The sequence below is a fragment of the Ictidomys tridecemlineatus genome, chromosome 1, assembly GCF_052094955.1.
Source record: "Ictidomys tridecemlineatus isolate mIctTri1 chromosome 1, mIctTri1.hap1, whole genome shotgun sequence".
Taxonomy (NCBI): domain Eukaryota; kingdom Metazoa; phylum Chordata; class Mammalia; order Rodentia; family Sciuridae; genus Ictidomys; species Ictidomys tridecemlineatus.
Genome location: NC_135477.1, coordinates 155635922 through 155661193, shown reverse-complemented (window position 1 = coordinate 155661193; position 25272 = coordinate 155635922). Strand labels below are relative to the sequence as shown.

The window sequence follows — 25272 nt, the reverse complement described above, 5'->3', positions numbered from 1 at the left end:
AATTGCTATAGATTATGTGAAATTAATTAGATGAAAACTCTAATCACACTGTATATTACTGATGTTATTGTCCTTATTGGAAGAATTCAGTTTAGCTCTTTATGCCTGGTATGTACCTTATTAACCTAGGATTTTCACACTCTCAGAACTATTACCATCCTCCTTTTCAGAGGAATAAGTTCTAAGTGTCCAGCATCTGTTTCTCAGCAGTCTCATACTAGAGGTTCTTCTCTAAATTCTTAGTGTACCAGAACCAACCATACAGCACCTAGTCTAGGTCTTAGCTTTCAAAGCTTTTGCTTCCTCTTTGCTCTTGAGGTACCAGCACAAATCAGGGTAAGTCAGCCTTCTTAGAGGCTTTGGAGTGAAACCTTACCAGTCCCACTGTGAAATATGAATACCAGGCGGTCAGTGTACACTCCTCATATGTTTAAACTCCAAGAACCCAGGTTTCAACAACCCTAACCAATGGCAGACATGGGTAACATGCTTGTAATCCCAGCAACTTGAGAGGCTGAGGCAGGAGGATGGTAAATTTGATTTCAACTTCACCTACTTAGCGAGACCCTGATTTAAGATATAAAATAAAAAGGACTTGTGGTGTAGCTCAGTTGTAAAAGCACTCTTGGGTTGTATTCCCACGACCAAACAATAGCAACAACAAACTACATCTAACCTTCTACCTTTGTTTTCTGTATCCTAGTGGTGGAAATTATATACTTTATTTTTTCCCTCTGTTTTCCCATTCAACTCTCCACTCTTTGGTTAGCAGTTCTTTATATCAAAGTTTATCTGTTGAAATAATTAATGTGATTTAATTCCTGATTGGATTTTGACTGGTACATAAGTCTTAATGTTTCAAATTCTATCTTTATTTCCATTTCTAATCTTCTTCTTCCAAAACAGGTTTAGTTTTATAGGTGCAGAACTTGAAATACTGAAAAGAGTTGGGTGTGGTGGCATTATACTTGCAATTCCAGTGACTCAGGAGGCTGAGGCAGGAGGATTACAAGTTTGGGGCCAGCCTGGGCAACTTATGGAGACTCTGTTTCAAATTAAGATAAAAACAGCAGGAGACTGTGGTAAAGCATCCCTAGGTTTAATCCCCAGTATCAGAAAAAAAATGCTTCATAGATATTACTTCATTTGATAATTTCTTCTTGGTTTTTAAGACACAGAGCCAAATATTAGTAATGAACAAAGAAACAAGACATGAGCCCTATATGGTTAACATTTAAACAGTAGAAATATATTTTTATTTTTTAAAGGAGGCTTCAAATTGTCTAAAATGGAGCATGGGAGAAGGTTTAGTACAATTCATGAAGAATTATAGAAACTACCATCTGGAAAGTTTCCATTGAAGATATTTGTATTTATGAACTTGAATCATTTAATATAACTTTCATATAGAAGGTATGTAATGGGAATAGAAAGCACTCAATAAGACATAGGCATTACTGAGAGGATTTTAAAAGTAGAGTGAATTTAGTTCAAGGATGTTATAAATAATCAATAATGACAATGAAAGCAATGCATTACTCAATCATGAGGTTTTAGATTTACATGTACAAAATCCCTGTGGGGTAGGGCAGATGTTATGATTCTTGTTTAATGAAGAGGACACAGATATTCACAAAGGATAAGTGAACTACTGATGCTACCCAGTCAGGAGATAGCACACTGAAGACCCTGGCTCTTCAGTGCTGGCTGTCAATCCTGCAATGGCCCAGCCCTTTCCTTAGTGCCCCTATTACCTCCCGGTTCCTCAGACTGTAAATGAGGGGATTGAGCATAGGAGTAAGGACTGTGTAGAACATAGAGATCACTTTGTCATGGCTAGGGACCCTGTGTCTCTTTGGCCTCAGATAGATGAACATGGCTGCCCCATAGAAAAGAGAGACTGCTGTCAGATGGGAAGAACAGGTGGCCAGGGCCTTTTTACGGGCCTGAGCAGAGCGCATATGGAGCACAGCCCCCAGGATGCGAGCATAGGAGGCCACAATGATGGAGAAAGGAAGGAACAGCATGAAGACACAGCAAGCAAAGAGCAGGGTGTCAAAAAGGGAAGTGTTTGCACAGGCTAGTTTCAGTAAAGCTGTCACCTCACAGAAGAAATGATCCAAGGTCCTTGAGCCACAGTAAGGTAAGCTCATGGCTGCCACCATCTGAATCATCCCATCCAGTATTCCAAAAGCCCAGGAACTCCCAGCAATCTGGAGACAGACCCTCTGACTCATGAGGACAGGATAATGAAGTGGGTGGCTAATGGCCACATAGCGGTCATAAGCCATGAGTCCAAGCAAGAGCCCCTCTGACCCCACAAGAGACACAAAAAATCCAATTTGTATACCACATCCCACAAAAGAGATGGACTTCCTCCCAGACAGGAAGTTGACTGCCATCTTTGGTACAATGTTACAGACCAACATGAGGTCCATGAGGGAGAGCTGACTGAGGAAGAAGTACATGGGTGTATGAAGTCGAGGATCTATGTAGATGAGGGAGATGAGGAGAACGTTCCCACAGAGGGCCACCATGAAGACCATCATGACTGCAGAGAAGAGGACAAGGTCAGTCTGGCTGTGGGAGAAGATGCCCAAGAGGATGAATCCATCTATGGATGATTGGTTCAACCACATTCCCATGGTTTAGTTATTCACAGTCACCTGCAAATGTGGATAGAGAAATTCTAAATTCTTCCTCATTCAGATAAGTCTTTTGTAATTCATTAGGCTTCAACAACACATGCTTTGGGACATGCAAGAGAATGTTCTTTGATATTCCCTTGACACAGATAAAAGGATCTCTGCCAGTACATAGGATTGGATATTGTGTCTATATTTGTTCTTATACCCAAAAGACTAGAAACTGAATTTTTGTGTCACAAAACTATTGGTCAATCCTCTTTCAGCAGATAAAATCTTGGCTTTCCCATAAGGCACTGACTTTTTAACTGGTATCACATGGATTTGGTAAATTAGATTTAATAGTAATGGACTATGAGTAAGATAACTTACATATGCTATTAAAGCAAGGTAAAGGGACTTGAGATGTTTCTTATTATTGATTTTGTTCTGGCCCAAAATCTTAAAACCATTTTTATTCCAATATTTCTTTCATTCATAGATTGAATGCACCAGAGAACCTCTTGGTTATAGAGTCAGTTTTTTAAAATTTAATTAGTTCTTACTATCCCCACTGCAACTTTCTGGTCCTAGACACCAGCCTCTCACGATTGAATTATTTTATGTTCCTCTGTAGTCTCCCAATTTCTCTCTTTGAACATCATAAAATCTGATTCTGCTGACATGTAAGTCATATGATGTAAATTGCCTTGGGAAAATATGTCAGTGATTTCCCAAATTACTTCAAATTAAGGCCAAATCCATGTGATGACAAGTAAGGCCTTCCATTGAATATGCATGCACATATACATGTACTGACCTATGCTCAAAAGGATGTGCCCAAGTGTCCTTCCAAACAATAACACCCAGATAGGCTATTGGTAGGAGTAAATCATTGTTTCCACAGCCTTAAAGCACCATCTTAGCCATACTGACCTCAGTCTCAATCAGCCAACAGAACAATCCAGGTTTTGCTCTATCCCTCACAGCAGAAATTACTCCTCTGTGCTGAGGGGTAACACACACACACACACACACACACACACACACACACACACACACACACACACACCATGACCTCTGAGCTCATTTTACCATGCTTTTTCCAGAATTTTATCTCTTACCTGCCTCATACCTTTACATAAATGCCAACTTTTTGAGTTAAATAGCCATATTAAAACTATTTTGGACTCTCAAGTTCTTTTGATGATTTAGCTTTCTTCACAGAACTTATACCATTTAATCACATGTATTCTGAATATTTTTGGATCTCTACTATCTGCTTCATTCCACTGGAATATAAGCATCATTTATTTTTCACCTTGACATCTGGCAGCCTTAGTAGGGTACCTAGTTTATCTTATGACATGAATACATATGCTTTGAACAAATAAAATATCTTATGAGTAGGTGCTATATGGTTGCAAGATTCATTTTTTTGAAACTGAAAACCCCCTTCTTAGGCTGGGGTTATATCTTGGAGATAGAGCACTTACCTAGCATGTGTGAGGCACTGGGTATGATTCTCAGCACCTCATATAAATAAGTAAATAAAATAAAAATCCATGGACAACTAAAAAGAAAGAAAAGAAAAAAAAAAGAAAAACCCCTTCTTAAATTGTAGGATATCTTGTTCTTGTCCTGAATATAGTAGGATGTTTTAGTCAGCTTTTTTTTTTTTGCCACTGTGGCAAAAAGACCTGAGAAGAACAATTTTAGAGAAGGAAAAATTTATTTGGGTCCCATGATTTCATAAGTCTAAGTCCATGGACATCCAACTCTATTACTCAGGGCCTCAAGGTTTGGAAGAACACCTTGGCAGAAGGGTGTGCCAAAGGGAAAACAGCTCAAGATATGACCATTAGAAAGCAAAGAGAGAGCTCCTCTCAACAAGGAAAAAATATAAACCCCAAAGACACACTCCTAGTGACACTGCCAGCAACTCCTTCAGCTGTATACATACCTGCCTACAGTTACCCTCAGTTAATGCATTCAAATTGATTTATGCACTGATTAGCTTAAGAGTCCCAAACCCAACAATTTCAGCCCTAAACTTTCTTGCATTGTTTAACACATGAGCTCTTGGGGGGACACTTCATATATAAACCAAAACATAAGAGTTTATTATTAGATTCCTTTTAATGCAGGACAATTAGTGATAATACAGGAAATACCCTCAGGTTATAAGAAGGTTCTCCACAAAGAATGAAATTACACCTCTGACATATTTGTAAGCTGGTTTATTCATGTCTACCTTACCTCACTGCAAAGATGAAGTGATGCAATTACACAGGACACAAGGCTGTCTGTGCAAAGATCCAGAGTAATTTCCTAAATGAGGATGGAACCAGCTAGATCAATGACCAGGGAATTAGCCATAGGGCCTGTTTCCCTATAGAACAGAGCATGTACTTGACTTATGCTCAGAAGGATGTGCCCAAGTGTCCTTCCAAACAATAACACCCAGATAGGCTATTGGTAGGAGCAAATCATGGTTTCCACAGCCTTAAAGCACCATCTTAGTCATACTGACCTCAGTCTCAATCAACCAACACAACAACCCAGGTTTTCCCTATCCCTCACAGCAGAAGTTGCTCTTCTGTGCTGAAGATGTGTCCAACAGGACACAGAGGCACTCAGCTGTGTGCACCTTCAAGGACATGCTCTCCCACGGCTCTTTCCCACCCACTGTCTTATATGAGAATGCCATGTAGTTGATGAAGGACATTTCTTGCTCCATCCTGGGTGGCTCTCTTGAGCTCCTATAGTCACATTCACTGTGTGTTCAACGCCTCTCCTTGTGTGTCCAATGGGGTTGCCCTCCCTAAAGTGGAAAAGTGGAGCCTTTTTCTACCCTGAAGAAATATCTATCCTCACCTCCTTCTCAGCTCAGTTAATACTGTGTCTGTCCAGGTGCCCCAGTCACATCACGTAGGTCATCCTTGACTCCTCTGTTTCTCAAGCACACATCCCAAATATCCAAAACCACTGCTGGTTCTTCTTCTAACATATACCCACCCCAGAACACTTCTCTCTCCTCCTTACTCCTACTTAGCTATGCCATCATCATTGCTCCCTGGATAATGGAAATGTCCCATGACTGGATTTGCCTCCCATTTCCTCACTTACCCCCACCCCAGTCTGCTGACTCACAACACTAGAGTGAACTATCTCTATCAGAATAAAAGCCAAAATGATGCCTGAATAAATGTAAGATTTTCATCAGTGGGCCCTTTCACACCACCCAAATCTCTTTTCCTTCTGCTTTCCCCAGAATTTCTGGCTCTAGTCTCATCATTGTTTCTGAATTTGCTCCCACACTATAGGGAGACACCAGCCTTGGGCACCTTGGCACTTGCTCTTGGCTCCTCACAGAAGGCTCTTTCTAGATATGCTCTGTCTGGTTCACTCATTTCCTTTTTATCTTCTCAGCAAAGCCATCCCTCAGTGCCCTATTTAGAATTGAAAACCTTCTTGTATCCCTGATCACTTTCCAGCCTTCATTTTCCCATAGAATGTGAGGCCATAAGGCATACTGCCTTTTATTTGTATGGATTTGTTTGTTTTCTGTCTTTCCAACTAGAACCTATACCCCTTGATGGCACTTTTGTTGATAGTTTGATCCTGGGCCCCTACAACAGTGACTTGAATACACTATATTCTCAGTAAATATTTGTTGAATAAGTAATAATGGTATTTTGCAAAGAACTCAGAAATTTCTTCTAGCATCTCACATGCTATTTTTATTCTTAATTTCAAACTTTTTTGCTAGGTGTTCAGTAATTTCATTTTTTTTCTTTTATAAATAACAACACAAAAGAAACCACCTTATTGTATAGTATTCTTTAGAGAATGGAAAGGCTTTTGCCCCATATCAGTCTTTACTACTTGCCCCTTCATCTTTACTTCTCCTCAGTTGTTTTTTCTCTTCCTGCTATAGGCCATTCTACAATCTGGGAACCCCTAGCTGAGCCACACAGAGGGAAAGAAGACAGAAAAAAAAATTAATGAGAAATTAAGGAAAGAAAAAGAGAGAAGTAGCTGGGCACAGTAGTGTTGCCTGTAATCCCAGTGACTCTTGGAAACTTAACGAGACTATGCCTCAAAATAAAAAATAAAAAAATGATAAAGTGGCCCTGAGTTCAATCCCTAGAACCAAAATGTAAAAACAAAAATAGAAAAGAAAGAAATAGATCAAAGGAAGAGGACTATAAGAAGGCAAACACCCCCTAAGGGAAAAAAAAATCCTGATAGAAGCAAAGGATGGAGGAAGGGAAAAGGTTGCTAAATACACAGGAATGAAGAAATGAACCAATAACTAGCATTATAACTAGCAAGGAGGAGAGAAGTGGGGTGAGAGGATGAAAGGGAAACACCTTCACGCACCTTTGGGCAGGTCTCCTTCAGGAAAAGAAATTCAGGAGTGATACACTGTGAAGTAGTTTCTTGCATCAGAATAACTTCATCCTCCTTCCTCTGCATTTGCACTTACTACTTGAGAGGGGACATAGAACAGCTGCTCCCTAACTCTGACCTCTTTCCTCAGTTCTACCCTACCTCCTCAGGCAAAGCACATCATCTGTGGACTCTCTAGTGCAGACATCAGGATTCAGATAAATAACAGCTTTCAGCAAAAGGAGAAAATGAGAAAAGAAGGCCTAGTTAAGGAATTAGTGGTGGGAAGGTGGAGTCAGAGGAACCATCTGTGCATCTGCATGCACTCATTGATGCCTGGATGCCTTCCACAATGAAACAGCCTCTTACCTATCTCCCACGTCCACACAGGTTCTTAATGCAGAGACTGAGTAAGGAGTTGAAGCTGATGATTCCCAGGGGAGCCTATAATATGCAGTCCTGGAAGAGGAACTCCCAAGCTTTGAATTAAAAAGACCCAAAGAAGGAATTTAGAGATAAGATAAGGAGAAGGACTAGCTGGGATAAAGTGAAGAAATCCACCAGGAAGGGTCAAAGGGACAACCAGGGCAAAGGAATGTGCGAGGAGTTTCTTGGTACCCTATACCTATGTCGTGCCTATTACAGCACTTTCCTTATAACATCAAGGGCCCTCATAGAGTCTTCACTTATGGCTGCCCCCTTGGGTCCTTCCTGAAACGACAATTCACACTTGTCTTTTGCCTGTCGTCTAGAACTCAGCCTATATCTGTTGATTGCCTGTGATATTCAGAGAACTGGGTGAGGTGGTGTGCTAGAGTGAAATGCTGACACTGAGCACAATCCTAGTTCTGAAGAGTTTATAACCTAGTGGGAGAGAAAGATGGTGCCAGGGGGACTGCCGTCATCTCAAGCTGTTTCAGATATTTCTGTATGGCCAGTTAGTGCCCTTCATAATTTGGTGTGCTGCAGTTATGCCTATCAACCTGGTATAGTGATGGATAGCACCCCGTTTTACTCTTAGTGTCCCAGGTTGGACAATAAACTTCATGGTCACCCTGGTGTTAGCTTTATGTTCCATGGAAGCAAATCTCTTTATAATGGTGTATTCATTGGGAAAAAAGTGGTTAAATTGCCAATTTATGTTTTCCTCTTAACTTGAATTTTAGTTTTATTTGACTGGTTTTCATTTTATTTTTATGACATGAATAAAATATCTCACCTGATGCACAAATCTCTCTTGTGTCTCTATTTCTAAAAGACACTAATCCTGGTATGTCAGGGTCCCACCCTTGTAAGCTCGTTTAACCTTATTTACTATCTTGCCCCAAATACAGTCATGCTGGTTGTTAGAGCTTAATTTACTTCAGATTAGACATAGTTGAAGACAGAATAGTTATCATTAGAAAATACTCATAGGTCTTCAGACTGATGGCTGACTTCTTATTATTTATACTAGAAAAGAGAAGATGATCAAATAACATATTTAAATTATTGAAAGAAAAAAATTCCAACTAAAATTGATATCCAGAAAATATTTTCCCCCAAAAGGCAAAATAGACATTTCTAAGAAAAAAAGGAGAGAATTTTTGACCAGCACTTCTTCACTAAAAGAAATACCAAAGGAAGCTGTTCACATGAAAAAAATAACACCACATAGAAGCAAGAAATTTCAGAAAAAATGAAGGACAACAGAAAGAATAAATGTACAAATAAATATAAACGATGAAGATTGTACGAAACAATAGTAATGAAATGTGAGTTTTGAAATATGTATAATTTATGCAGAAAAATAATATCTCCCAAGGGGGGATCAGATAAATAGGGTTTCCTAGAAGTAGCAAAAGTACTCATTTACATTAGAATCTAGTATGCATATTATAATTTCTTATGAAATCAATAGAAGAGTTACAATATGTGTAACTAACAAATTTACCAAAGGAAAATGGAAAATGGAAAAATAAAATACTTAACCCAAAAGAAGTACAGAAAAATGAAAAATAGGAACACTAAAAATGTGGGACAGGGATTGGGGTTGTGGATCAGTGGCAGAGTTCTTGCCTAGCATGTGTGAGGCCCTGGCTTTGATCCTTAGCATCACATATAAATAAATAAAATAAAGTTCCATTGACAACTAAAAATCTATTTTTTAAAAAATTGGGACAAATAGTAAATATCAAGATGATAAACTTGAACACAAATATTTCAGACATCATGTTAAATGGAAATTAAAGCATATATATCAATTAGAATCAGAGATTATTGAGCAGGGTTTAAAAAATAATAACAGACCAAGAACATATTGAAAATAATAAATAAATAATAATATAAGGATACAGGAAGCTTGTATATATATTATAGCACGTAGTTTTATATACTGATATGCCATACAAACACTAACCAAAAGAAGTTTTGAGCAGTTTTTCTAATACTAGGCAAAAGAGATTTTAAGATAAGAAACATTACTAAAGGTAAATAGGGATATTTTGAAATAGTTAAAGACTAATTCACCAGGAAAATATAGCACATTAAATTTGTATTAATATAATCACCTTAAAATATAAAATAAAAAAATTGACAGAAACGGAGAAATAGAAAAATATCTAATATAATGGAATATTTTAATCTCTCTCTCAGTAATTGATTGAATAAGAAGACCAAAGTAAGTAAGTTTACAGAAGACTGGAATAACTGACTGGTATACTTGAACTAATTAATATAAATGTATTACACCACACTTAACAATCACAGAATCCACATTGTCTTCTACATTTATGAATATTGAGTGTGTACTTGGTCATAAAACTGTGTCAACAATTATCATCCACAATACAGGAGAGTGGGAAGCCTTCACTCTCATTTCATTACAGAAAATACCTTGAAGAGAAATTCAGACTCTAAGAAGTAGAATAATCCCCAGAATCAAAGAATATGGGAGCAATTACATTTATATGTATAAGACCAATTTTAATTTACCCCTGTCAGCTATAAACACACACACACACACACACACACACACACACACACACACACACACACCCCTGTCTTGGTCCCAGTCAGCAGAAGGGAGTGGTGCTGTCAATTCACATCTGCAGGCAATGGGGACTTGGGTGCAGGCGGACTGTTGGAGTGTCTTTCTCTATTGCATAGATTGTGCCTTGGTAATCTGCATTAGTCAGGATAATGGCTCTGCATTGCATATCACCCATGGAGAGCCCACAGCCATATCTCATACTTGCAGATATCCACAAGGCTCTATGTCACTTAGAAGAGGCCCCATGGAGAAGAGGTAGTGTGCAGTGTCCCACTGCAATTACAGCAACAGCCCTGAGCCCTGCATCTTCTGCTTCTGCATGAAATAGAAAAGCCAGCAGATTCAGCACAGCACCCTTCAAGCATCCAGTCTCAGGTACCTGGGCTGACAAATGAGAGCTGGCTGGTTGGAAGTCTATAGCAACCAGGGTAGTGGTTTCTGTGTCCTGGCACCTCTGGGGGATCCAAAGCTGAAGAGTGATGAACAACTTATAAAAGTCCCAAATTCTGATGAAATCCAACCCAAGAAGACTTCAAAAACAATTTTCTCCATCATGGTATGGTTTACTATAAATAGCTCTAACATCAACTTTTATATATATATTATACTATTTTGATTTGATAGCTGTTGCTATAGTGTTTGATATTGTGCCACTGATTTTATTTCTTCTAATGTTTTAAAGGATTATTTTGAATCATTAGCTCTTTTTTTTCCTAGCTCAGGTTTACATTGCTCCTCTTTCCCACTCTCTCTCCTCTTATATTACTTACTACTGCCTCAAATCCCTTCCTCATCCATCTTTTCTTTTCTTTCTTTCTTGCCTTGGTTTGTATTATTCTTTATTTTATTTTGTTTGGTTATTTTTCTTTTTTCTATTTTCTCTTTCTATTTTCAGTCCCTAAACAAAGTAATAGCAATTTTACTTTCTTTATTAACTAATTTTTTCAACCTATTCTGAACATTACTGTAAGTTTATAGCTGAATTAGAGGAACTTTGGAGAATGCTATTGACAAGTTTTTGCATTTTCTAACATTCATCAATACATAGCTTTGTTCTGAAATGATTTTTATAAATAGGATTTAATGTCTTTTTTCAAAGTGGTGCTGATACTGAGAATAGCAGAACACACACATTAAATGAAAATATCAACACCTGGATATTTGCCTAGCCTGGGGTTCTTAAGGAAAAGAAGCTCACTAAATAAAAGTAGAAGTGATCCAAACATGTGGGTATTCATACAAGAAGTACGAAAAAGTAAGAGAACAAACCACCTAAAATAGCCCACAACATTTCAACAATTGATATCATTGACTCCAAAGATGAGAAAACATCAGAGAAAGAACTTAGATTAAAATGCACAGTGAGCTAAAAGAAGCTATAAGGAATGAACTTAGAAAATACAGGGAGTGAAAGATCATTTTTATAGAGATTCTGAAGAAGAACCATATGGAAATCCTGGCAGTGAAACACTCAAATCAAATTAAAACTTTAATAGAAAGTATCACCAGTGGATTAGGTCACTTGACTATAGATTCTTGGCCTTAAAGATAAATAATCTTGAAAATAAAGTAAACAATAAAGAGAAGATGCTAATAGACTATCACCATAATATTCAAGAAATCTGGAATAACATTTAGAGGACAAATTTAAGAATAACTGGGGCAGAATAAGGTTCTGAAATACAAACTAAAGTAATGCACAATCTTTTCAATGAAATAATAATAAAAATTTCCAAATCTTACAAATAAGATGAAAATACATGTAGAACCCCAAATATGAGAAGATAAAAACAGATCATCTCCAAGACACATTATAATGAAAATGCCTAGTATACAGAATAAGAATAAAAATTTGAAAGCCACAATAGGAAAATTAAAGATCATATTTAGAGGTAAACCAATTCAGATTTCTTTTCTTTCTTCATCTCCAAGACACATTATAATGAAAATGCCTAGTATTCAGAATAAGAATAAAAATTTGAAAGCCACAATAGGAAAATTGCAGATTATATTTAGAGGTAAACCAAATTCAGATTTATTTTCTTTCTTTTTTTCCAGGTAGGAAATGGCTTTATTATTGGCCTCATGTGTGTCCTGTAGTGTACAATGTGGACCCCATGTCTGGAGGAGCTGCCTGCACATGCAGTTGCCCCTCCAGGCCAGAGGCCAGGCCTTTGCCCACATCACTGGGAGGCCAACCCCACCCTCCTGCACATTCATGCTTGAGATGCTGAGGGACAAGGCAGGCCCAGGACTGGGCTCTCCATCCCTTGGCCCTCCTTGGACAGGGTTCCAGGAGGGGCCAGCTGAGCCTGGAAGATCAGTCTCTTTTTGGTTTTATGATCATTTAAAAAAAGGAAAGACACATTCCATAGCCTTTAAAAAATAGGTGTCTCAGGAGAGAAGCCAGGGCTCTCACCCTGGATTCCCTCAAGGCCCAGCATCCATGTCCCTTAAAGTCTGCAGATCAGCCAATGTGCACCCAGCCCTCCCACAGTCACTGTCCCGAGTAGACCAAATTCAGATTTCAACTGATTTATTAGTCAGAACTTAAACACCAGGAAAATATGAAATGCTATATACCAAGCCCTGAAAAAAAATGAGTGCCCAGCCAAGATTACTATATCCTGAAAAACTATCTTTCAGAATCGAAAATGAAATAAAAACTTTCCTGATAAGCAGGAACAAAAAGAATTCATAGCCACTATGCCTAAAAAATGCTATTAATCCTGATAAGCAGGAACAAAAAGAATTCATAGCCACTATGCCTAAAAAATGCTATTAATTAAATGGACCTAACAGACATCTACAGAATAGTTCATCCATTGACAACAAAATTCACTTTCTTCACAACAGCACAAGGCATTTCTTTAAAATATATCATATTTTAGGTTGTAAAACATATCTTAGCAAATACAAAAAAAAAATAGAAAATTCCTTGCATCCTATCAGATCAAAGTGGAGTCAAATAAGACATCAACAGCACTATAAAGAACTGAAACCATTGTAACACCTAGAGATTAAATTCCTCACTTTTTAATGAGGAATGGATCACCGAAGAAATCAAGGAGAAATAAAAAGCTATTAGAAACAAATGAAAATAAAGTCACTAGAGTCACTTCTAGACCCTTTGAATGTGGTGGGGTAGGAAGAAGTCAGTGTCTTTCATGTGAAGCGTGTTGGCTGGTGGGAAAAAAGGGGTGTGTGTGATCTGGCTTCTCAGGCCATCTGTGCCCTGAAGCACCAGGACGAAGCCTGTGTCCTAGTCACTTGGGAAAGCCTGTCCTGCTCGGGCTGCCTGGCTCCTTTTCCATGTTCTTAGTAACTGAGCTGAAGGGACCGGAGTCTGCAGCTCTGGAGTTGCCGCCACTCACCACCTGCCAGTTCTCAAGTGAGCTAGCTTGTGATTAGCCATAGAGCTCACTCCTGGAGTTAGGACCTAGTGACTTTGCGCTCTGCGTTTAAAATGCATAATCCATTTGCTGTAGCCAGCGAGGCTTTAGGAGGCCGCAGTCCAGCCAGCCTCGCTACGTGTCTGCCATTTGCATGCAGTATTCTCACCGCGTTGAATGACTGCTTCTTGTTTACCCTTTGGAAACCCTGGGATGACCAAGGTTCGGGGAACCCACCTGAGACCACTTCCTAACAAGTGAAGGCCACTAGGTGGTTACTGGAAGGAGATGGGGACTTGGCCCGCCGGCTCCTTCCGCCTGCAGTAGCGCCACCCAGTGTCTGTGTTCCTCATCAGTCAAATCCAAAGACAGGTGATGTGAACTTGCATTTGAAAATGTGACCACTCACAACACCTATCCTGCCTGAGGTGGCGGGATTTGACACTACTATCGCTTAAGGGTAAAAATTAGATAATATAGAATTAACGTTAATGAGATGCATTACTAAGAAACCTTGGAGCATGCTGAATTATAACTGTTGGTTTTTCGGTTTGATTTCCTTTTTTCTTAGAGTAACATCAAAGCCAAGAAAGATGGTTTTACCTTTACTGACCCAACTGTAAATATGTATCTAGACTGTTTTTAAATGTGTTTCCTCATGAATGCTTCATCTGGCTCCAGGAAGCCTGTATCACTTGTGTAAATTGGTATTTGGGCACTTTATATTTTTCTAAAAACGTGTTTTGGATCCTGTACTCTAATAAATCATAAGTTTCTTTTTAAAAAATTTTCCAAAAGTTTTCTCCATTTTAAAAAGCCCTGTTATAAAAGTAGAACTTTCACAATGTTAAAATATGAAATATTTGGATATAGTAACTTCTTTTCTCTTCAAGTGAATGCCAAGATTTTTTTGTATAATGATTAATAAATGGAACTTACCCAGAGGAAAAAAAAAAAGAAACAAATGAAAATAAAGATACAACATTTCAAAATCACTGGGACAATTTGAAGGCAATTCTAAAAGGAAAGTTTATAGCACTAAGCTCCTATTAAAAAAATAGGTTCCATATACATAATCTGTCATTACACCTTAAGGCTCTAGAACAACCTATTACAAAAATCAGTAGGAAACAGAAAATAATTAAGGTCAGTTTCAAAATCAATGAAATTGAAAGTAAAAGATGCATAGGATCAGTGCAACAAAGAATTGGTGCTTGTAAAGATAAACAAGATTGATAAACTCTTAACCAAACTAACCAAAAGAGAGAAGATCCAAATAAACAAACTAGAGATTAAAAAGATCATCACAGACACTTCTGAAGTACAGAGTATGAATAGAAAGTATTCTAGAAAATTTTGAATAATTGAGAAATTCCCAGAGACCTATGACATGCCCAAATTGAACCAGGAAGATATAGAAACCTAAACATACCAATATCAAGCAATGAAACTGAAGCAGCTAAAAGTCTTTCAACAAAGAAAAGCCCAAGACACATGGATTCTCAGCTAAGTTCTGTTACAACTTTTAAAAAACTAATTCCAATTCTCCTCAAATTATTCCAAGAATTATAAAAGGAAGGAACTCTGCCCAATTCCTTCCAGAAAACCAGTATTACCCTGTTAACAAAACCAGATAAAAACAAATCAAGAAAAGAAAATTTCGGATGAATATATATGGAAAAAAAAACCCTAATAAAATATTGAGAAATCACAATCAGAAACACATTAAGAAGATAGTGCACTATCATCAACTGGGTATTATCCCAGGGATGCAAGGGTGTTTCAATACAAGCAAATGAATAAACGTAATTTACAACACAAGTAGAGTTAAGGACAAGAGTCACATAATCATCTCAACAGACGCAGAAAACATTTGACAAAATCCAGCACAAATTAAGGTTAAAAAAAAAAAGACTAGAGAAACTAGTTAGATAGAAGGATCTAACCCCAACATTGTAAAGGACAACGGCATACTGAATGGAGATAAACTGAAAGCATTTTCTCAGAAATCAGGAATAAGATAAGGGTGTTGACTCTCACCACTCCTATTAAACATAGTTCTTGAAATTCTAGCCAGAGCAATCAGGCAATAGAAGGAAATTAAAGGAATACAAATAGGGAAAGAAAAAGCCAAATTATTTTTGTTTGCTGATGACATGATCCTATATCTAGAAGATCCAAAGACTCCACCAGAAGACTTCTAGAGCTAATAAATGAGTTTAGTAAAGTAACAGGATACAAGATCAACATGCATAAATAAATCACTTGACATTTTCCGATAATAAATCAGATGAAAAAATTAGGAAAACTATCCCATTTACAATAACCTAAAAGAACTTGGGAATTAATCTAATGAAGGTGAGATCAAAGACTGTACAAAGAAAACTATAGAACACTGAAGAAAGAAATTGAAGAAGTTCTTAGAAAATGGAAAGCATTCCCATGTTCTTGGATAGACATAATTAATATTATCAAAATGGCCATACTATAAAAAAGCAATATATAGATTCAATGCAATTCCCATCAAAATTCTAATAACGTTCTTCAACAGAACTAGATAAAACAGTCCTAAAATTCATTTGGAAGAATAAGACCTAGAATAATCAAAGCAATCCTAAGCAAACCAGATCTCAAATTATACTACACAGCTGAGGTAATAAAGGCAGCATAGTATTGGCACCTAATCAGACATGAAAACCAACAGAATTGATTATAAGACACAGAGGCAAGTCCACATAAAGACAGATATTTGATCCTTGACAAAGGTGCCAAAATATATATTGTAGAAAAGATAGCCTTTTAAACAAATAATATTCAGATGTAGAAAAATAAAACTCAATCCCTATGTCTCACCATTATGGTTTATATACAAGGTGTCCCTCAAAAGCTCATGTGTGAGACAATACTACAACATTCAGAGGTGAAATGATTGGGTTATAAGAGCCTCAACCTAATCAGCATGTTAATTCACTGACAGGGATTAACTGGGTGGTATCTGTAGCCTGATAAAGTGTGACTGAAGAAGGTTGGTCATTGGGGGTGTATCTTTGGGATACATATTTTGTCCCTGCTAAGGAATGCTTTCTTTCTGTTTCCTGGTGCTACATCCCGAGCTTGTTTTCTTTGCCACATCCTTCTGCCATGATCTTGTGCCCTCTGCCCCAGAGCAATGGAGTTGGCCATCTATGGACTGAGACTTTGGAAACTGTGAGCCCCCAGAATAACTGTGAGCCTCCAATTGTTCTGTCATGTCTTTTGATCACAGCAGTTATATTGTTGATTAATATACTTACCCTGTACATTAGTCACTATGAAGTGAATCAAGGACATAGAAATCAGGTCAGAAACTCTGCAACTGCTATACTCCAACATAGTGCATAGGTACTGACTTTGTTAACAAAACTCCTAAAGCACAGGAAGTAAAATGCTCATTTTTGCTAACTGTGTGCAATTTGAAAATGGCCTATAGAAGCAACAGCAAAATGCAAGTGACGGAAAGGTTCCAGAGGAAGGAATAAACCTCTCAAAGAAATCATTGGAAATTGTCATTTGTTGCAGTACCAGCTTTACATTTTTCATTTCGGCTCATTGGTGCTAGTGCTCATTTTGATCACACATTTGCAGTTTATAAATAGCTTTTAGCAGCAGCAGTGAAAGGGTTGTTGTAAGGAGGTTCCAGAGGACGTTTCAAACACAGTTCACAATGGGGCCTTATTCAATTATGTTCCATTGTAGCACCAGGTTCACATTCTTCATATATGTCCATTAGTGTCAGTGCTTATTATGGCTGAATATGTGCAATATGAAAACTGGCTTGTAGAGTAGCAGTGAAATGCAATTGTCAGGGAGGTTACAGACAGCAGTTCTCACTTAATTTACAGAAATGGCATTAAGAATTGCCTTATGGCACTTTTACCTAGTGCTAATAACCCATTGTTTAAATGTATAATAATTAATGTATTCATTCACTTACAGAGAGACATCTTGATTACTTCCAAGTTTTGGCAATTTGAATAAAGAACAACAACAACAACAAAAAATTGTCCCATGGTACAACACCAGTTTTACACTGTTATGTTTGTACCATTTCTTAATGTGGCCAAATAGGGGTCATTTGAAAATGGCTTACAGGAGCAGTTACTACTAAATGGAAGTGGCAGGGCCTTTCTAGAGGCAGGTTCTTACTTAATGCACAGAAAGGGAATTGGGTAGATAAGCTATGGAACCAATGTAAATGCCCTTCAGTTGATGAATGGATAAGGAAAATGTGGTACATATATACAATGGAATATTACTCAGCCATAAAGAAGAATGAAATTATAGCATTTGCCAATAAATGGGTGAAACTGGAGACTATTATGCTAAGTGAAAGAAGCCAATCCTAAAAAAAAAAAAAACAAAGGCTGAATGTTCTCTCTGATATGAAGATGTTGGCTCACAATAGGCAGGGGAGTAGGGAGGGAGGAGTGGAGGTTCACTGAATTAGACAGGGGGAAATGGAGAGAAGAGAGGAGGGATGGAAATGAAAAAGAAAGTAGAATGAATCAAACATAACTTTCCCATGTTCATATATGAATACAAGACCAATGAAACTGCAATCATATATAACCAGACGAATGGGAAGTTATATTTCATGTATGAATGATACATCAAAATACATTCTATTGTCATATATAACTAAAAGTACAAATAACAGAAAGTACTATAGAAAAAAAAGAAAGGGCATTGGGAATTGTCCACCATGACAGCAACAGGTTCACATTCTTCTTATCATCCCATTAAGGCCAGGGCTCATTATGGCTGATTATGAGCATTTTGAAAATGGCTTAGAGGAGCAGCAGTGAATTGCTAGTGGCAGGATAGTTCCAGATGCTGGTACTCACTTCATCCACAGAAAGGGATTGGTAAATGTTCAGCATTTCATTTCGGCTCAATGGTGCTAGTGCTCATTTTGACCACACATTTGCAATTTCACATTCTTCATATTGAGCCATTTTCTTGTAGCAGTATAAATGGTCTAAAACTGTTCTGATATATTTTTTTTTGTGTGTGGATTATCTGTAATTTTCTGTATATGGGATCATGATATCTATATATGAATCCTGCTTTCTTCTTTCCTATTTGAATACCATTTATTTATTTATTTCCTACTTTTGCTTAATTACTCTAGCTAGGACTCCATTAGGCTGAGGAAGTTTCTTTCTATTTGTAGTTCACAGAGTGTTTCTCTTTTTTCATCATCAAAGGATATCACATTTTGGTCACATGATTTTTCTGCATTAATTGAGAAAATCATGCAAGTTGTCCTCTCTTTGTTGTGTTTAGTCTCATGGCATTATTTTATTGACCATTTTATCTCTGCAAAGTCAGTGATAATGTCCTTATTTTCATTTTAGTTGTCTGTATATTCTTTCTCTTTTTTGGTTTTAGTTAATCTTTTGAAGAACCAATTTTTATTTTGCTTAATTTTTTTTGTTTCTTCCTTTTTGTGCTTGGAATTGAATTCAGAGCTTCATGCATGGTAAGCAAGAACTCTACCACCAAGCCAAACCCTTGGCTTGTTTCACTCTTTCTAGTTGTCCAGTTATTTAAAGTTTTTACATATAAAATTTTGTTATTGTTTTGACATCTTTTCCTTTTTTTAATTGTAGACTTTTATGACTATTAATTTCCCTCTGAGCACGTTTTTCCTTATTGTCCTAGTTTGATGATCTTTGTTTTCATCTTCATTTGTTTCAAGTTATTTTCTAATTTCCCTTGTGATATCTTTCTTCAGCCATTTGTTCTTCATAAGCATGTTGTTTAATTTCTATACATTAAAAAATTTGCAGTTTTTAATGATTCATTTTTAGGTTTTCAGAAACATAAATCTTTCAAAATGTATTACTTAAATCTTTCAAAATATATTGATGGACTAATATGTGATTTATTAATTAATTTATTTATTTATTGGTGTTCAAAACATTACAAAGCTCTTGACATATCATATTTCATACATTTGATTCAAGTGGGTTGTGAACTCCCATTTTTACTCCGTATAATGATTGCAGTATCATATCGGTTACACATCCACGTTTTTACATAATGCCATCTAATATGTGATTTAATGTTAATATGCACATGAGAAGAATGTGTGTTCTGCTGTTGGTAAGTAGAGTCCTTTGGATATATTTATTAGCTAAATGTATAGTTTGATTGTTTATCAAATCCTCTCTTTCTTATTCGTCCTCTCTCTAGATGTTCTGTCCATTATTGAAAGTGGGGTATTAGGATAACAATAAGAACTTCTTTCTCCCTTCAGTACTGTTAAAGTTTGCCTTATATCTTGGGGAGCTTTGTTTGGTGCATATATATAATTGTTGTATCTTTATAATGGATTACCACTTATAGCAATATGTAATGTCCTTTTTTGTCTTGTAATATTTTCCACTAAAGTCTCCCCCCCCCATATTAGTGTTGCCATCTTGGTTCTGTTTTGATTATATATGCAAGATGTAACTTTTCTCATTCTTTCATTTTCAAATTATTTCTGTGTTTGGATCTGAGTGAAATGCTTATATAACATATATAATTAAATTGGGTATTTACCAAAAAGAAACAAAGTAAAACTGGAAGATGATGGATTAGAGGGAAGATGCTCTTCCCAACAGTTCCTCAGCACCCGATTTACAAGGCAGAAGACTGCTTCTCAGTGATATGGGTAATGGAGAGAACTCACTGAAATTTAACACTGGACTTTAAAAGAAACCCTAGAGACACAGACACTTTGAACACAATATAAGAAATAGTATGTTAGAGATGTGCCTGCTTCACTGGGGTCAACTGTGGCAGCAGTAATAGTGAGGGGAAGGGTGAATACAGGCAGAGGGACAAGACAGCATGGCAGATAAAAAAATATTTTAAAATTAGCATGGAAAAACCTTCTAATAGAGAAAAAGACTGATCTTAACGAACTTAGAGTCAGTGGCATGGGGGAGGGGAGAAGTGGTTCAGTGAAATCTAACCAAAAATTGTTCAAACCATGGGTGGATAGTTTGGTGGAAATCAGGGATCACTGACATGCAAGCCAGTCATCAGTGCAGAAATCATCTATAATCAGTGTGACAGTGAGCATCAGAGACAGAAGATTGGGAACTCACAAAGGAAGTTGTCAACTGTTGCCTAATATGACTCCCAGAGTGTGCCTGAAGAAGAGACACAAAGAAAATTATACCTGAAACATATAGCCTCCTGATATCAAAGAGACAGCTCCCTTTGTTGCTGGGGCCCTGTAAGAGCTCCTGGGGTGATGTCAATAATGACTACACAGGAACTTCTGTACTTCAGGGCAAATACTTGGTAATTCATATTAATAGTGGTGCATGTGAATGTGAAGGTTTATTTACTACACTCCCAAAGTGGATTCTACTGGAGATCTTAGAGAGCCAGATATCCTGCAGAGACCAGCAATAGTAGTCATGGATCAAATCTCAAATACCTACCAACAGAGTTTTCAAAGTTCATGCTAGAATTGGAACTTCAAATTTAAAACTTTCACCCATTCCTACTACAGAAATACACAGAATACCCATCAACATGCCCCAGTCTGTCCTACCCTATCCTGAGAAATTGGAAATTGAAAACTACTCCTAGTCACAATGCTGGAAGCTAGGTGAGAAAAAAACAAAACATTGGACTTAACAACCTCTATCCATTGAACCAAGGCTTATAGAGTCAAAAATAAATATCAAGAATTAAAATCCATTGCTGCCAACAGTTTTAACTACCTCAGCTGAAATAAGACTTTATTTCTCATAAGATTTGTTCTGTGTTTTTATTCTTTTTTCCTCATTTATTTTTCTTTATATTCTCTCCCTGTTTTTTACTCTTTTTAAAAATTTTAACTTTTTTCAAATATTATTTCTTTTTAAAATTTCTTTTTTATTCTGCAAGATGTGGCGTGTGTGCATGCCCTGTGTATGGGTATGTTCTCACAGCACAGAATGGTTAAAATATATAAATCATATAATTTTACTTTCACATTAATTGATTTTGTCTGTATTTGTTTATTATTTATCCTTGGTTTGACTTAGGTGGGGGAAAATTACATGTGGGTTTGAGTTGTTTGATCTTACATTTATCTGTATATTGGTTTTTATCCCTCTAATTTACCTTCTTCACTCTCTTCCCTCACCCATAGCGTCCTTTTCTTCTCTTTCATTTAAGAATTATTTTTAGTTAATTTTTAATTCCTCCTCCTTTAGCAACTGACATCTGTTACCTACCTCTTACTTCTCCTCTGTTCAATTTTTAAAATTTCATACTTCTTCTGGCCTCCCTATACTATTTTATCTTCACTTAAGAAATTGTAACCCAACTATCTAATGGAATTATTTAGTTTGTGTATTTCTTAGCTCATTCATATTGTTTTAATTATTATTACAGTGGATGATTTAAGTACACAACTGTTGTTTAATGCCTGGTTGAGTTGACAGTGAGTTGGGAGGCTGAAGTAGGAGGATAGTGAGTTCAAAGTCAGCCTCAGCAATGTAGTGAGGCTGTAAGCAACTTAGTGAGACCCTGTCTCAAAATAAAACATAAAAAGGTTTGGAGATGTAGCTCAGTGGTTAAGTGTTGCTATGTTCAATTTCCAGTACTCCCCTCCAAAAAAAAATCACTTGAGAGTATCAGGAACAGATTAGATTGCATAGAAAATAAAACTTCAGACTTTGAAGATAGAACTTTAGGCCCTGAAGATAGGATATAGGAGTTTGAATACTCAGTATGCAATAAAGGGAAAAAGTAAAATGCCACCATCAGAATATAAAAAAAAATTTTTGGAACATCATCCACGGAACAAATATATAAGTTTCTTTGAAAACATTTTCAAAGAAATAGTAACAGACATCTTTCCCCATATCAAAAATGAGAGAGACATCCACATACAGAAAGCACATAGGACCCCTAATAAATAAGATCAGAACAAAACCTATCCAAGACATATCATAATTGAAATGCCTAATATAGAAAATAAAAAATTTTATATTCTGATGATGGTATTTTACTTTTTCCCTTTATTGAATGCTGTAAGAGAAAAATTTTAGGTCATATTTAGAGGAAAGCCAGTTAAGTTTCACTTCAGACTTCTCAAACACTAAAATCAAGGAGTGCAATGCAATATCACAAGCTATAAAAGAAAACAATTTCCAGACAAGATTACTATATCCTGCAAAGCTCTCTTTCAATAAATAGGGAAATAAAAATTTTCCATGACAAGGATAAACTCAAAGAATTAATGACCATTAATCCAGAACTACAAAGAATGTTCAAATATAAACTGTACGCAAATCCCAAAGCTCCCAAATAGAGGAATATCACTAGAAGAACATATAAATAAATGATAATTAAGACAGAATTAAATATAGCAAACAAACAAAAATGGCAAGAAACTATAAACATCCAGAGTAATATGAAATGTAAATGGTCTCAACTTCCCAATTAAAAGATGTAGATTAGTAGAATGGATCAAAAAACAAGATCCACCTCTATGCTGTTTTAAAGAGACTCATCTCATAGACAGACACTCACAGACTGAAGGTAAAAGATGGGAAAAAAATAGTCCATGCAAATGAAGCCTGAAAACAAGCACGAGTAGCTCTTCTCATATCTGACAAAGCAGATTTCAAGCAAAAATTAATTGAAAGAGACAAAGAAGGATACTACATCCTCGTAAACAATACAACAAAAAGATATAATGATACGGACACATATTCCCCAAATGTCAGTGCACTTAATTACATCAAAAATACTTCTTGACATTAAATCCCAGATAGACCTCAACACAATAATACTGGATAATTTTAACACACCTTTATAATCAATAGTCAGGTCATCTAAACAAAAATCAATAAACATATTTCTAACCTTAATATATTGCAAATGAAATGGACCTAATAGACACAAAAGAATATATCACCCCCAAACAGCTAAATTCACCTTTTTACCAGTAGCTCATAGAAACCTTTCCAAAACAGACCATATTCTAGATTACAATGTAAGTCTAACAAAAACAAAAAAATTGGTATAATATAATGTACCCTATTAGATCATAATGAAATGAAATTAGAAATAGATAGCAAGAAAAAATAATATAAATCACATAAATACACAGAGATTTGACAAAATTCTTTTAAATGAAGAATGGATCATAAAAGAAGTGAGAAGGAACCAATAAATTCTTAGAAACAAATAAGAACAGAGGTACAACATCAGAATCTTTGAAGCAGTATAAGAGCAGTTTTAAGAGGAAAATTTATGCATTGGGTATCCCAAATAAATAAGCCTATGCTCCACCTCAATACCTTATAAAATGAAGAATAAACTGATTCAAAAATCATAGAAGACAGGAAATAATTAAGAACTGAAATTAAGGAAATGGGGATAGAAAAACAATACATGGGATCAATGCAACAAAGAGTTAGTTCCTTAAACAGATAAACCATTAGCCATATTAACCAAAATAAAGAGAAAGAAGACTCAAATTAACAAAATTAGAGATGAAAAAGACCACAGACACTTCTGAAATCCACACAATCATCAGAAGCTACTTTGAAAATTTATACTTCAATAAACTGGAAAATCTAGAAAAGATTGAAAAATTTCTATGACCTGCCCCAAACAGGAAGATACAGAAACCTACACAAACCAATGTCAAATAAAGAAATTTTCTGACAACAAAGAAAAGCCCAGGACCAGATGGATTCTCCGTTTAGTTCTACCAGAACTTTATTTTATTATTATTTTTTCCCCACTGGCTGAAGGACAATTTATTACTTTTATGTACAGAAATGCAACAGCGTACATTTATCCCAGTTTAGTTCCAGCTTGGCAATGCCAGTCACAGATTTTGGACCCAGGACGTTGCCTCCCCAGTGGCGAGGGATCTCATCATATCCGTCACTGTAGTTGATTCTGATAGCTTCCACCAACTTAGCCAGAGCTCCTTTGTCTTCAGAGTTAACCTGTGTGAAGGCAACAGTGGTGCACGTCTTCCTGTGAATCAGATGTCCCAGCCTAGCCTTCCTCTTGATGATGCAGTAAGGGACTCCCATCTTGCTACACAGGGCAGGCAGGGAGACAACCAGCTCCATGGTTTCCACATCATGTGCGATCTCCACCAGCTGAGCCTTCTTGTTCTCCACCTAGATGATGACAGTATTGACTCCTGCTCAAAGGACAGGTGGTCTCTTTGTGGGGACAACCCCTTTGCCAGCAGCCTTCTTCTCAGCCCGGGCCAACAGCCTCTGCTCCCTGCTTGGTCTCGGGTCTGTACTCGTGGGCAAGCTTAAGCAGCTGGGTGGCTGTTTGGCGGTCCAACGCCTGGGTGAACTGGTTAATCACAGGAGGCACTTTTCAGCACCTTTGCTGCTGCACCCCGATGTAGCTGGCCCATTTTACAAAGCGTGTAAGGTCCCTTTTGGGCTGGATGTCCTGTCTGATGACGAAGTTCTTCTGCCTCTTCTCAAACAGCAGGTTCACCACCTTCTTGGCCTCCTGCTTCTTGACCTCAGCAGGGCCCGGGGCCACCTTCTTTCCCTTGGCTTTCTTTCCCTTTGGCATCTTGGTGGACTGGAGGAGAGAGCCTACTAGAACTTTAAAGAAGAACTAACACAAGTCTTTCTCAAATTATTCCATAAATTTGAAGGGGAGACAACACTCCCAGAAACACTCTATGAAGCCAGTATAACTCTGATACTAAAACCCAGGCAAAGACAAATCAAGAAAAAAAAAACTACAAACAAATATCATTAACACAGGGCCTTTGGGGGAACACCTCATCTTCAAACCAGAG

The 25272-nt window shown here is 37.0% G+C and overlaps 1 protein-coding gene and 1 pseudogene across 1 annotated transcript; both read right to left on the bottom strand.

Moving 5' to 3' along the window:
* Window positions 1-1697: 1697 nt before the first annotated feature.
* Window positions 1698-2645, bottom strand: LOC101956142 (olfactory receptor 2V1). Its single transcript, XM_005340878.3, has one exon. It carries the CDS (start codon window positions 2643-2645, stop codon window positions 1698-1700), a length of 948 nt encoding a protein of 315 aa, XP_005340935.2.
* A 21611-nt stretch (window positions 2646-24256) lies between these two features.
* On the bottom strand, window positions 24257-25046 carry LOC101961211 (large ribosomal subunit protein eL8-like; annotated as a pseudogene).
* Between the last annotated feature and the right edge of the window lie 226 nt (window positions 25047-25272).